This window comes from Doryrhamphus excisus, chromosome 8 (genome assembly GCF_030265055.1).
Source record: "Doryrhamphus excisus isolate RoL2022-K1 chromosome 8, RoL_Dexc_1.0, whole genome shotgun sequence".
NCBI classification, from domain to species: domain Eukaryota; kingdom Metazoa; phylum Chordata; class Actinopteri; order Syngnathiformes; family Syngnathidae; genus Doryrhamphus; species Doryrhamphus excisus.
In genome coordinates this window covers 412,337-426,714 of record NC_080473.1, presented here as the reverse complement: position 1 = coordinate 426,714, position 14,378 = coordinate 412,337, and the positions used below count along the sequence as shown (strand labels likewise).

General features: G+C 42.5%; 2 protein-coding genes and 1 long non-coding RNA gene across 4 annotated transcripts; 2 read left to right on the top strand and 1 right to left on the bottom strand.

Annotated features, from left to right (window-relative positions):
• Positions 1 to 987: 987 nt before the first annotated feature.
• On the top strand, positions 988 to 9,959 carry zgc:153184 (uncharacterized protein LOC751652 homolog). Of its 2 annotated transcripts, XM_058079108.1 has the most exons (5): positions 988 to 1,203; positions 5,629 to 5,712; positions 8,154 to 8,222; positions 8,630 to 8,848; positions 9,433 to 9,959. In XM_058079108.1, the coding sequence occupies exons 1-5, from the start codon at positions 1,198 to 1,200 to the stop codon at positions 9,790 to 9,792; spliced, it is 738 nt and encodes a 245-aa protein (XP_057935091.1). In that variant the 5' UTR covers positions 988 to 1,197; the 3' UTR covers positions 9,793 to 9,959. The 2 variants fall into 2 exon arrangements, with proteins under 2 accessions (XP_057935091.1, XP_057935092.1); XM_058079109.1 differs by lacking the exons at positions 988 to 1,203; positions 5,629 to 5,712; positions 8,154 to 8,222 and adding an exon at positions 8,333 to 8,489.
• Positions 3,915 to 9,177, bottom strand: LOC131134169 (uncharacterized). Its single transcript, XR_009131349.1, has 3 exons — positions 8,605 to 9,177; positions 5,050 to 5,204; positions 3,915 to 4,941 (listed from the first exon to the last, which is right to left on the bottom strand). It is a non-coding gene; the product is annotated as an uncharacterized LOC131134169 (long non-coding RNA).
• A 479-nt stretch (positions 9,960 to 10,438) lies between the features above and the next one.
• Positions 10,439 to 13,611, top strand: LOC131134162 (TPA-induced transmembrane protein). The gene is made up of 7 exons (XM_058079107.1): positions 10,439 to 10,798; positions 11,369 to 11,452; positions 11,610 to 11,672; positions 11,796 to 11,931; positions 12,024 to 12,184; positions 12,415 to 12,485; positions 12,565 to 13,611. Exons 1-7 carry the CDS (start codon positions 10,742 to 10,744, stop codon positions 12,749 to 12,751), a joined length of 759 nt encoding a protein of 252 aa, XP_057935090.1. The 5' UTR covers positions 10,439 to 10,741; the 3' UTR covers positions 12,752 to 13,611.
• The last annotated feature ends 767 nt before the right edge of the window (positions 13,612 to 14,378 follow it).

Genomic DNA, 14,378 nt, shown 5'->3' with positions numbered 1-14,378 from the left:
TCTTCGTCGTCTGTGTGTTTCTTTCCACTTTATGATAATGACAACTTCCTGTTTGCCTGCAGTGTGAGTCTGCAGCAACAACGCCAACACGGGATTGTATTATATGCTTTGGTCCAGCAAGTCAGGTGACTTGTTTTTCCTTCTCATCACCACGTCTTCCACCAAAGCTAAACATTTTCTCATATTTGTGTTAAAGTAAGATACCTATTTGTTTTGAAATATGTAAGAACTCTGAAGCAAGAACTGATTCTCAATACAAAGGTGATTACCAAATGACCAGCCTTTGCTGCCTTTTATTTGATGTGTGTTTTACGGCTGGTGATGTTTGGCGACATCTAGTGGACACAATCATCCATTGAACTCTGTTAAACTCGGCTTGATTGTTCATAGACGGTAAACGCGACACGTTCGTTACGGAATACTTTCGAACACGCTTCTCTGTCTCTAGGTCATGGCCAGCTATTTTTATATCATGCCTGTTTGGATGAACAAATGTAGTGTTTTAGACCGCAGTGTTGATTCGTAAAGCCTGTAGTGTCGTTGACCGGTTAAATCAGGATTGGGCAAACACTTTTTCACACCACCGTATTTCAACTTGTTTAGTCACAAATAATAATTTGACATGGTTACCGATAAATTTGTGATGTGAATTAGAATATATTACCTTTTGTAACAAACGTTCTTTCACGCAATAGTAACTAATTGACGCTCCCTTGGAGAATCAACCAGTGGTGAGAGCGACACTTCCCGTGTTAGCTACCGGTGCCGTGCCATAGTCGACTGGAGGGAGATACAGAGAGGACATAATTACAAATAACTAGGAAACGTGCTGACAAAAAATAAACACACGCTTACTGTCCCGATATATTGAAAAGAGAAATATGAAAGTTGTCCAACAAAACCTCCACGCGAATGTGCCAAAATTTTGTACTTAAACGGAAGTGTTAATGCTTTTCCTCTTACTTTGAAAGTACTAACGGGAAATAGTATTTCATGAGTCTGACTTGATGTCGCTCCAGTGAGCAGCGTGTGTTAAAAGCCTCCCCGGTTCTGTTCCTGGTCTAGAGGACATAAACACAAGACTCTCACAAGACTGTCTTCTGTGCTCGCTGGTTGCGCATATTTAAAGACATTTAACGCCCAGACGTAAACGGAACTCATAACAAAATAGAAGATACAGACACAAACACAAGAAGGATGGAGGTAACTAAAGACTTCACTTTCTAACTTGGTTATTTATACGTAGGTTTGTTTGCTGTGTTTCTGCAACACAATGTCATATAATGTCTCACAATTTCTTCACTCGTGTCCAGGAAACAAATGACACTCAAGTGTTGGGACAAAACATGGCTATTTTGTATGTTGTTAGCGTCCAGTGGGCGGTATTGTTGTGTTGATTGTTGATTGATTGTTGTGTTTTGTTGTTTGTTTGCGTTACAAACTTTATTTGCAGCGAAAATCAAATGTAGAAATGGGAATGTCAGTGGACGATACCAACATGTGGTATCTAACTACAGCTAACTTGTTTGTGTGGGATTTGGAGTAAATTACGTTGATTGAATGTTGATTAACTCTTCTAAAGTCCTTTCCAGGTGATGTTTTAGCCCGAGCTAGCTTAACTCCCCCCCCCCTCCTCTTTTGCCACACCGTCTATTTATTATTTATTATATTTACTGAGAAAGTTGCTCATCTTGAAAAAAGTGAATTTCAAGTTAGGTTTTAATTTGAGTAGGATCTTGGTGTTCGAACTTTTGTAACGTTTACCATGACACATTTTTTGTCCTTTCAGAAAGTTGATTTTGAGCGTAGAAAGCGTCATAGCGACGGAGCTAGAGAAAGCCGATAGGCATTGCTGTACCGCTCATTTCGACAGGGGGCAGCAGTGAGTCTTTTAAGGTTGAAGGATGGCTGTAGCTGTTGAAGGCTGAAGAAGAGCCCCCGTGGTTGTTGAAGCGGTTTAGGGTCATGTGATGGCAATGAAAGTATGTCGTGTATGTCAGCACGTGGTGTAAAGCACGGAGGTCTTTTTGTGGCCTCCTCCCGCCTGTAAAACAAACAAGCTTTTTCTTTTAACGTCACTTTCATCACATGCTCCTGTGAGCATGCCCGCCAGGGAGGGACAGGGAGCGCTTTAGCACGTGATGCTAGCACGATGCTAACACTGCCTTAACTATGCACCTTGAATGGTGATCCTACCTGATTGGCTGAAAAGGTCTCCAGAGTAGATGGAAGGTGTGGGATGGGGGCCTGAATCTGCGGGATGCTTTAGAGTGTTTTTCCAATACTCTCACACAGGGAGGATTTGACCTGAATGCTTTCTGTTTGTCATCTACATCTTAGCATTATCCACACAATAATATAATATAATAATATCAACTTAGTATGAACTTTTACATCCTTTTTTTTCCCATTTTTTACAAATAAATTTTAATCTTAATGCTATTTTGTCTCTTGCATTATGACTTTAATGTGAACTTTTAGGGCTGCACGGTGATCAAGTGGTTAGCGCGCAGACCTCACAGCTAGGAGACTGGGCTTCAATTCCACCCTCGGCCATCTCTGTGTGGAGTTTGCATGTTCTCCCTATGCAAGCGTGGTTTTCTCCCGGTTTTCCTCCCACATTCCAAAAACATGCTAGGTTAATTGGCCACTCCAAATTGTCCATAGGTATGAATGTGAGTGTGAATGGTTGTTTGTCTATATGTGCCCTGTGATTGGCTGGCCACCAGTCCAGGGTGTACCCCGCCTCTCGCCCCAAGACAGCTGGGATAGGCTCCAGCACCCTCGCGACCCTCGTGAGGATAAGCGGTAGAAAATGAATGAATATGAACTTTTATTGTCATGTTTTTGCTTTTTGTCAATTTTTTATATGACTTTATTCTTTTTTGATTTGATATATTTGAATTTTACAACTTTTTTCAACTTAATATTTCAAAAATTGCAACTTTTTCTTAGTTTTTCCCCTCATATTTTCCTTATATATATTATGAATACTTCAACTTTTTTTCTACAATATTCTATATTCTATAATATTATGACATTATAAAGTTATTATTAGTTATTTATTATTCCATCATGTTCCATCCTTTTCTTTTCTTTGTAGTTTTATGGGAATGCTGTTTTTGTCTGTTGGTATGAGTGTAGTATGACATTTTGTAAGGAGGGAATTTTGCTAACAGAGGACGTGAGGTGAGCAGTGTGGTTGAGCGTGGGCGTGTCAGGCATATGGCCGCCACAGTGATGGTTTTTAAAGCACACGGTGGTGGTGGACGTGATGGGTGACAGATGTGGCTGTTTGGGATGGAGAATTCTTGCTCAAATCTGACTTGTTTCCTTGTACAATTATAACTTTTTTCCTCATTTGATGATATTAGTCTCTTAATATTTAGCCTTTTCTTTTTTCTTCTCCTCTGACTTTTGTCCCATAATATATAAAGTATACAGTATGTACGTATATATTTTATTGTAAGATTAAGATTCTATCCTCCTCATTATTGGCCTTTTTTGTCCAATTTCATCGTGGGCGCTGTGGCTAGGGTACTCAAGTGGTCGTCTGGGGGGTGGGGGGAAAGGTCCTGTTATCACCAAAGAGTCAGACCCTGATATGGGCCGGAGGTTCTGTGGTCTGGTGCTGAGAGATAGCCGATATTAGGAGCCCGCAGGGAGGTGGAGAGCGCCTTCAAAGCTGACCTAAGCGGACGTGTGTTGAGACACGGAGCTTTTTCCCCAGTGCTGCCTTTCCCTTTTTCCTTTCTTGCCCTGTCAGACACACGTCAACGTTGGAAGAGCTGGGGCGATGAACTAACTTTTTCCCACGACCTGCAGCTCCTCAGGCTGGACAGAGTTAGCATGTTCAAGAGCATCGAGGGAGCCATGATGTACCAAAAGGGTTTATTCATGTTATGGATCATATTATGTATATATGTTATATTATCAGAAATATTTGTCAAGCGAAAAGAGGAAAAAAATCAAATTTTACTGAAAATAAAGTAAAATGAATATTATTAAGGGGATGCACAGCGGAGTGGTTAGTGTGCAGGCCCCCACGGCTAGGAGACGTGAGTTCAAGACCACCCGCTGCCATCTCTGTGTGGAGTTTGCATGTTCTCCCTCTTCAAAGATACAGCGGATCCTGTAGATGGGATCATGACATCCCAAACTGCTATGATATGCTGTGATGTTAGATGTTGTTTCTTTCTCTTTCTCAGAGCGTTTTCCCAAGCTTTCCTTGTATAGATGTTACAGCCTTACAGGTTTTTTTCTTTACTATGTTCCAGATGTGCTCCATCCGCTAGGCTCGGTTTGGGGGGGGCTTTTTCCCAGGCCTGTATCCCCAGAAATAGTCCTTCCCGCTCTCTTTGCCCCACAGATTCCCAGCTTGTCCCGCGTGAGAGCAACATACAGTACATGCGGCCGATGACCTAATATGGCTGTTGTTCAGAGTACACCCGTGTGGGATGGCAACATGTTCAAGGTCGTACGTGTTGATAGAAGGTCATCAGTAGGTTTTTATGCTCTAACTACCAAAAGATGAGGGATGACCGGATAGCCGTCATACAGGACAGCTTTATAGCGGGATAGTTTTTACAAGTCAACGATGCCCTTGAAAAAATAATATTTGTCCGGATGTGCCACCTTGGGAACCATTGGACTCACAGAAGAGGCTTTACTCATATGTAACAAATAACTCTCAACCTGCTACCGCTTTATGGTGGCAGGCTTCACTACACATCTTTTCTTCAGCATTTATGCTGACATAGCATGATTTAATGTTAGCACTTTAGCATCACGTAGCTAGGCTACCAATTCTTAATAGCATCTGAGGACCACAGTTAAAACGGGTGGGGGTTCTTGGTGGTTTAGGACGAGGAAGGAGGGCGTGGGCGTCCCATATGCTGATGTCATCTGTTCGGGCGGCGGCCGTGAGGAGGTGAGGTCATGCTAGCAAGGACAGGATGGAGGCAAGGGAAAGAAAGCTTTCCATTAAGACATGCATAGTTTGTGTTGACGTACGTCGCCATGGTCACGAGGGCCCACGAGCGTCCTCACCCTCGGAAATGGCGGTCCATAAAAACAAAGAGCAGCTCAAGCGAAGCACGGCATGAGAACCGACGCCAGGAGCAAAACCCCTCACGGTCGCAACGCACAGTGACGAGAGAGACGTCCTCTGGGGTCCTGGCGTGATGATGAACAGCTGTGGCACCCTGGGAGAAAGAGAGAGAGCGCCTCTCACTTCCTGTGCACAGAAAATGTCCTCAGACTCCACATAAGATCCTTTTACTTACTTTAGGACTTTAGTTTATGACAGAAATATGCAAATGATTGGAAGAATGATATGCAGTATAAAATACAGTATTCATTAATCTATTAGAATTCTCCATCAGAGGGAAAAAACGCCTTGAAGGACCCTGACCCAGACCTAAAGGCGGCTTCCTCATAATCTTACAGCCTGGATCATTTTTACAGCGTATGAATCAATAGAGATAAATATCCAAAGAAGAAACAACAAGACTTTTTTTAAAAGCAACATGCTTGACCACTGCAACACTATTGGAGCGTCGTATTCTTTATTTGGCTTTTATGTCACTCAATGAAGTATGACGTGTTTAATTGTGTTTTGGTGTCCAGGGTTCTCCATCCAAGCCGTCGGTGGCTGAGCTGGCCGGCAGGTTGAAAGGTCATATTCTACCACTGCCCTGCCCGCATGGCAAGGTAATCACCCAATATGGTAGACATTTGAGAAAATCAGACATGTTAGACATCATTATTGGAGCTTAATTTGCTGGATGAGACATAGTTCATGTGAATAATGGGAACCGAAAGTGTCCTTTCGGTCTCCATCCAATTTAGTCTTCTTAAAATGATGGCCTTTTTTTTTTTACATCTATAGTCACCTTTACACTCATACCACCCAATATAGTCGACATAATAAGAGAAAATCTGATATATTAGACATAGAAAAGCTGATAACAATCTTCTAAATATTTTTTTAACATTATTGGAGATCTCTGGACATGAAATAACACCCCTATAGTCACCTTTACACTCATATGACCCAATATAGTAGACAAAATAAGAGAAAATAAGGCATATTAGACATAGAAAGCCTGATAATAATTTTCTAAATACAATTGCAGCATTATTAGAGCTCTCTGGACATGAAATAACACCCCCTTAGTCACCTTTACACTCATATCACCCAATAGAGTAGACATAATAAGGGAGAATCTGACATATTAGACATAGAAAACCTGTTAACAATCTTCTAAATACATTTTAACATTATTGGAGATCTCTGGACATGAAATAACACCCCTATAGTCATCATTACACTCATACCACCCAATATAGTCGACATAATAAGAGAAAATCTGATATATTAGACATAGAAAAGCTGATAACAATCTTCTAAATATTTTTTTAACATTATTGGAGATCTCTGGACATGAAATAACACCCCTATAGTCACCTTTACACTCATATGACCCAATATAGTAGATATAATAAGAGAAAATAAGGCATATTAGACATAGAAAGCCTGATAATAATTTTCTAAATACAATTGCAGCATTATTAGAGCTCTCTGGACATGAAATAACACCCCCTGTAGTTACCCCTACACTCATATCACCCAATATGGTAGACATAATAAGGGAGAATCTGACATATTAGACATAGAAAACCTGTTAACAATCTTCTAAATACATTTTAACATTATTGGAGATCTCTGGACATGAAATAACACCCCTATAGTCATCATTACACTCCTACCACCCAATATAGTCGACATAATAAGAGAAGATCTGATATATTAGACATAGAAAAGCTGATAACAATCTTCTAAATACAATTGCAGGATTATTAGAGCTCTCTGGACATGAAATAACACCCCCTTAGTCACCTTTACACTCATATGACCCAATATAGTAGACATAATAAGAGAAAATAAGGCATATTAGACATAGAAAGCCTGATAATAATTTTCTAAATACAATTGCAGCATTATTAGAGCTCTCTGGACATGAAATAACACCCCCTTAGTCACCTTTACACTCATATCACCCAATAGAGTAGACATAATAAGGGAGAATCTGACATATTAGACATAGAAAACCTGTTAACAATCTTCTAAATACATTTTAACATTATTGGAGATCTCTGGACATGAAATAACACCCCTATAGTCGTCATTACACTCATACCACCCAATATAGTCGACATAATAAGAGAAAATCTGATATATTAGACATAGAAAAGCTGATAACAATCTTCTAAATATTTTTTTAACATTATTAGAGATCTCTGGACATGAAATAACACCCCTATAGTCACCTTTACACTCATATGACCCAATATAGTAGACATAATAAGAGAAAATAAGGCATATTAGACATAGAAAGCCTGATAATAATTTTCTAAATACAATTGCAGCATTATTAGAGCTCTCTGGACATGAAATAACACCCCCTGTAGTTACCCCTACACTCATATCACCCAATATAGTAGACATAATAAGGGAGAATCTGACATATTAGACATAGAAAACCTGTTAACAATCTTCTAAATACATTTTAACATTATTGGAGATCTCTGGACATGAAATAACACCCCTATAGTCATCATTACACTCATACCACCCAATATAGTCGACATAATAAGAGAAAATCTGATATATTCGACATAGAAAAGCTGATAACAATCTTCTAAATATTTTTTTAACATTATTAGAGATCTCTGCACACGAAATAACACCCCTATAGTCACCTTTACACTCATATGACCCAATATAGTAGACATAATAAGAGAAAATAAGGCATATTAGACATAGAAAGCCTGATAATAATTTTCTAAATACAATTGCAGCATTATTAGAGCTCTCTGGACATGAAATAACACCCCCTGTAGTTACCCCTACACTCATATCACCCAATATAGTAGACATAATAAGGGAGAATCTGACATATTAGACATAGAAAAGCTGTTAACAATCTTCTAAATATTTTTTAACATTATTGGAGATCTCTGGACATGAAATAACACCCCTATAGTCAACATTACACTCATATCACCCAATATAGTAGACATAATAAGAGAAAATAAGATATAATAGACATAGAAAAGCTGTTTACCAATGGCTATGATTTGTTTTCCAGACAAAGACAGTCTCCAACAGTCCTTTTAAAGTCGGGATGAGGAGCTCATCCATCATGGAGAGACTTCAGGTAGGGGCACCGCCGCCCCGCTTTCCAAACGTCACATTCAGCTCAGTACTGCCACCTGCTGCTCAGAGCGTAGAGGTTGAAGGAGGAGGAGGGGCGGAGCTCTTGTCCCCGAGGTCTGCGATGAGCTCGGATTAACAAGCTAATGGGATCACGGCCCCCGCGGGGCCTCTCGCCAGGCTCTAATTCGGCACCGTCGTCACACGCCGGGCAGCCATGGGACAAAAGGGCTGCCGCTTCTCCCTCTTCTTCTTCTCCCCGCCCGTGCAGGTAGGACCACTAGCCTACTCCAAGTGGCTAGCTGGCTAACTCTCGAGAAACGTGGAGGGGAATGTTTTGGGTTGGACTAGACTAGTAGGACATATTTCTATGAAGATCGCAGTACCGTAAACGTTCTTCACTCCTTGTAGGCCAACCTGGCTTTGTCACCCACCACCTTGCTGCCTTCACCCAAGAGCGCCGCAGATGTCAACCAACAGCCTGACTCGCCATCGCCATCCTCCACCACGAGCCCCACCTGGGGCACCCTGAGCCCCACCCTGCAGCCCGTGCAGGTGTCCATCCAGGAGGAGGAGCCTGTCAACTTCCACAGCCCCCCCGAAGGCGCCCCGCTGCCCAGCTTCAACAAGGTATGAAGCATCAGGATGACTGACGCTGGCCATCAAACCTCAGCATTTTCACACCTCTTACACGCCATGCGTATTTTCCTGCTCGCCTTGGCACGCCATCACAACAGCCTATCCGCACGCCGACCAATGAGCTTGCAGGGCCCCGCCCAGATGGCGTGTCAGCTCAGCAGGTGCATGCACGGGTGCGGCTTCATGTCGGATGGAGGACGTTTAATCCAATTAGCTTTGTTAGCCTCTGTGTGCCGCGTCCTCCCTCCCGCACCCGGCAGTGACTTCACGCCCCAAAAGCGGCCAGCATCAGTGCATTGTTCTTGTACAATTACTGCAGGTTTCTTTCAATGTTGCTTTTTTGGGGTTTTCTTAAGTTTAATAATATTTTAGAATGTGCCAAAATGTGCAGATTTTGGCCAAAAATGTCAACTAATACAACTCATACGATCACTGAGGCATACGAAAATCATGCCAAAATTTGGGCAAAATGTTTGAATTGACAACCCAAATCATACGCAATACGTATTTTAAAGTTACACAATCAGCGACCACTTCCACCTTTAATTGATCCCATCTCAACTGCTGCCTCACAGACTCGAGCACGGCTGTCATTCAAGAGGCGCCCGCCCACGAGACAACACAGGAGGTCTGCCGGAGAGGAGGCGGGCCTACTTGGCAGCGACCTGTCGCCATGTGAACTGCAACCGCCCGAAGCCAATGGGCACCGCATTTTTGAGTGCACGCAGGAGGAGGAGCAGGATGAGCACCATCAGATGGTTCAAGAAGGCGAGGAAGAAGAAGAGGAGGAGGAGGAGGTGGACTGTGAGGAGCGAGCAAATACCCTCCCAGAGGATGAGGTGGAGGTTCCGGGGGAAGAAGAGCGGCCTTCGGAGTTGGACCCCACGGAGAACAACTTCTACATCAGCGAGGGGGAACCCAATGTGCTGCACTGATCGTCTGTCAGGAAGTTGAACTATGAATATGAACAAAAAAGACACACATACAGTATTTTCAATATTTTAACTGCTTCTTAACAAGTGCAGAATGTCCTGCAAAGCCTGCTCTGTCGCCCTCTGCTGGCCATTTATCGACTATTCATAAATAAACAGTGCTGATGGAATTTTAGCCATGAACATGATCTTTTTTTTTTTTATCATTATTTATAGATGAATTTGTACTTTTCTGCTATATATTTCAATATGTGTATGATGATACACTATATCTTAGCTGCCAACGACATGATGTTTCCTTGCATAGTTTTATGCACACATAGATGACAATTGAAAAGCTCATGTTTGTGTATAATTAAACCTATCTAATAAAACAAAGTGAAAGTGACGAGCATTTATAGACATAAACTTGTACAGTACTCAGTAAATGTACTAAGTATTATGTTCTTTATTCATTATTGACTTCACATGTCGTCTGTGGTTTATTTAACATTTCAAATCATTGTCTTAACAAGCACGTTTGAAGACGGTGGAGGTCAAATTAATATAAACCAAATGTAGCGTCATTAACAACTTTAAAAGGATAACATGGTTGGCTTCCGGGGAATTGGCCAATCAAAGGGCTCGGGCGTGCTCCATGACGTCATAGGGACCGAAACCTGCCAAGTTTACCTGTCAGGTAGCCAAAAGTATCGTAGACTGTTGTGTGGAATTAGAGGTTCGTGTCTAGGACTTATCTAGAAACTTGCCAGCGTCCATTCAGTCGGAACCAAGAAAGGAATTCGTCCACTTTCCACCTTCTTCTGAGACGTTCATGTCTCCTCGGAAAGTCTTATTTATTCTTTTTTGAGCACGGGCGCTGAAACGGTCAAGACGCTTCCGGGTTTAAAAGTTTCAAATTCATTATTTGATATATAAATATATACGTATATGTGTATTTTCACAAAACAACATGAATATTGAGATGCACAGCATTAAAACCAATGGAAGCGACGCCGCGACCCATCTGGTGAGTTGTGAGCCTACAAAACTACAATAAGTAAACATAAAATGACTATATAATCACTTTACCAAACTAGCTAATTAACGTATGGCGGACATTTACAGTATTAGTAAAGTCGTCGAACTGACTTGTGAAATGTTTCAACTAAACCTTTTTAACTAACCTTTATTTGGGTATTGTTTCCCTCGGTGGACTGTTTTATTAGTGCTAGCTAACATGCTAATGTTACAGTACACCGCTTTAGCGTCGTCTGATGTATTTTTATTGGTCAATGTGACGTTCAGGGATACTTTATTAAAGCCTCTAAGGCGGTAGTAGTATTATTCAACCGGTGGCCTACGGGCCAAATCGAGCCCATGGATCACATCAGATTGCCGACTGGAGGTCAAAACTTCACAGAATATTCCTAAAAAAGGGTGCTCCTCTCACATAGAGGATCTTTGTATGGGGTTTTGTAGTAGGTCTTGCAAAATCAAAAGAGCAGTCTTGTCACAGAGAGGATCTTTGCCTGGTATGAAGACATTTCTTGTTTTAACTAATGAATTGGTGAGAAATGTTGACATTGTGTACTGGCAGATGACGGCCGCAGCAGGAAATGGAGACGGTCACGCGTACAGATGCCCCCGCACGGCCGAGACGAAGGGGCTGCTGGGAGCTCAGGTGAGAGCATCTCAGGTCACGTGTCAAGCCGTGTTGTGTTTTCAATCCGTTTTGTGAGAGTGTGTATGAGTCACCCCGCTTACCATAAGTGACTTCCTCATTTGGAGGAAAGGGCGGAGCTTCTGAGGCCAATGTCAGTGTGTGTCTTTTCTTTCAGCACAACGGTCATAACGGGGAGACGACACCTTCTGGACGTGTGGCAGCATACGCTAGTCCTCGGGTTGGACACCTACCTCTAGCTCTGTCTCTAGCTCTGTCAAGTTCTTCATCTGTCTATTCATATCTCTATGTTGTTGTGTGTCTACGTGTGTGTGCATCTATGTGTTGTATGCTAACGTTGCAGGGTGAGAGCGCCATGTGCAGGGTGAAAAACGAGCTGAAGGAGGTGGTCTTCTGGAAAGTGCGGCTTTGGATGGTGGTCGTCATGCTCTTCATCGTCGTGGTCGCCATCGTTCTCATCTCTCTGGCCGTGTGCGCCGGTAAACATTCAAGATGGCCTCCCCACCCGTGTGTTGTGCACCGCCGGGGTGAATTTTTCCTGAAATGTCCTATATTTTTGTCGCCATCTCAGCCATTCATGAGGATGCGGACGAGAAGTTTGACCGCTCCACGTTCAGAATTCCTCGCCTCTTCAATGGCAGCTTCAGTCTTCCCAGCCTGGTCTTCACCCAGGACCTCCTCATGGGATCCTCAAACGAGAGCCAAGCCCTGGCGAGCGTCCTGCAAAGAAAGGTTGTCTGTATGGCAAACAGCCACTAGGGGGTGCACACTGTTTGCATGCTATGATATGCTGTGATGCTTTAACGAAATCTAAGGAATTACAACAAATCCTATTCATAAAATAACTAATTAAATAAAATGTGAGCTTTGCTGCCAAGCATGCTAACGTGCTAATCTTGCAATGTACTTTCACGTTGGCACCCGATGGGACCCGCGCCATCCCCCCACATCCTCCCATGAAGCTGACAGGCCTGTACGCATCCTCCCCCGCTCTGGGCCGCTACTTCTCCAAAGCGGAAATTTACTCTCTCAGGTCAGCTAGACGTCCCGCTTGTTGCGTTTTCTTCACTTCAATCATTACACTTAACTTCTGTCGTTGTCGTCTTTGTCAGGAACGGCTCAGTCATCGCCGAGTACCAGCTGACGTTCCTGATGCCCGAGGAGCATGAGGAGCGGCTGAGGAGCTTCACGCTGAGCAGGGAGATGGTCTACAATGTGCTCCGCCAGTTCCTTTGCGATCAGGAGGACCACGCCTCAGGGCCCCTTTACATCGATCCCGTTTCTCTCAAGTTGTTTTGAAGGGCGACCCGGAGGTGGGTCTTTTTCTTGGTTCCTTTGTGCTTCTCCAGAGCGCACATGACACCAGTCATGCAGGAAAAGCACACAACCACGCACGTGGCGTACAAATCATCTTCTCTTGGACTTCTCGCCTCCACGCTCTTCCACTTCCTCTTCATAATACACTCAGACATGCCACCAGTATGTCTTTTGGACTGGTAGTAGTAGGTGTCGCCAACTAAGAGCATTAATCTGGCGGAATAGATCTAGTTCAAACTTAGGGAAAGTGCCAGATGGACTGCAGCATAGCCAGAGAGACCAGTGACAGCAAGCCAAACGGAGAGTGAAGCAGCATGTACGGGTGGGATGGTGGAGCACACATCTAAGATAGCAAATATGCCTTCCAGTGTCATGAAGACCTGAGGCATGTACTGCCTACACTATAGTCTATTTGCAATCACATGATTTAGTCAGCTTGACATTATTATCTTTTAGAAATTAAAAAATGTACCTGCTCTGACTTAGAGTGTGTAAAAAAACTTCTAATTTAATGGGAATAAAGTTTTATGATATATGTTGATATAGTGGGAAGATATCACCAAAAATCCAACAGGAGACATGGACAAGTCATTCTACCTGTATAAAGACCAAAAAAGTTGGAATCTAATGATAAAAAGTTATCATTTTACAATTAATAGGAGCAGAAATAACCTCATTTCACGATAGCATAGACTTGAAATGTTCAAGAAAAAAAAAAGTCTCAATATTAGGAGAAATAAACAAAACAAAGTTGGCATTTTTGGAAAATTTGGTTGTGGAAAAAGTCATAATATGGAAATAAAGTGATAATATCCCGAGAAGAACATGAACAAAGTTGAAATAGTTGGAATAAAAATTTTCATTCATTTTCTACTGCTTATCCTAATGAGGGTTGCGGGGGGTGCTGGAGCCTATCCCAGCTGTCTTCAAGCGAGAGGCGGGGTACACCCTGGACTGGTGGCCAGCCAATCACAGGGCACATATAGACAAACAACCATTCACACTCACATTCATACCTATGGACAATTTGGAGTCACCAATTAACCTAGCATGTTTTTGGAATGTGGGAGGAAAGCGGAATACCCGGAGAAAACCCACACATGCACGGGGAGAACATGCAATCCATTATTTTATTCAAAGAAAATAGTTGGATTGTAACAAGAAAGTTGCAAATTTTTGGGAATAGGGTATAGTAGTTCTAATATGATGGGAATATACAGCAGTTCTGATACAGTAGTTTTAGTATGATGGAATATACAGTATAGTAGTTCTAATATGATGGATAGTTCTGATATAGTATGATACGGTAGTTTTAGTATGAAGTGAGTGTTGTGATGTCAGACACTGGGGGGGTCAAGTCTTGGCCGCCGTGCGTGTCTTTTCTGGCCAGCATGTCCGTCTGCAGCGCTAAGGGGATTAAAGGTGTTTGTGCCAAGTCGCCCGGTCATGAACAAACATCCTGAGGCTATTTTGCATGTATGGATGGGCCCCGCCTGCTGGATAAACGCAAAGTCACCTCACTGTGAACACAAGACGCTGGGGAAGAGGGACATCCGGTGGCAGTCAAAAGTTTGGAGATACTTTGTCATTTAGTTGCATGAGAAATTGT

Excerpts from the sequence above, each read along its gene's own strand:
- zgc:153184 (XM_058079108.1), top strand. Across the intron at positions 5,713-8,153 it reads TGCCCTGCCCGCATGGCAAG|ACAAAGACAGTCTCCAACAG; the intron begins GTAATCACCCAA and ends TTTGTTTTCCAG. Across the intron at positions 8,223-8,629 it reads CCATCATGGAGAGACTTCAG|GCCAACCTGGCTTTGTCACC; the intron begins GTAGGGGCACCG and ends CACTCCTTGTAG.
- LOC131134162 (XM_058079107.1), top strand. The coding sequence starts at position 10,742 with ATGAATATTGAGATGCACAGCATTAAAACCAATGGAAGCGACGCCGCG. Across the intron at positions 11,673-11,795 it reads CAGCATACGCTAGTCCTCGG|GGTGAGAGCGCCATGTGCAG; the intron begins GTTGGACACCTA and ends CTAACGTTGCAG. Across the intron at positions 12,486-12,564 it reads GCGGAAATTTACTCTCTCAG|GAACGGCTCAGTCATCGCCG; the intron begins GTCAGCTAGACG and ends CGTCTTTGTCAG.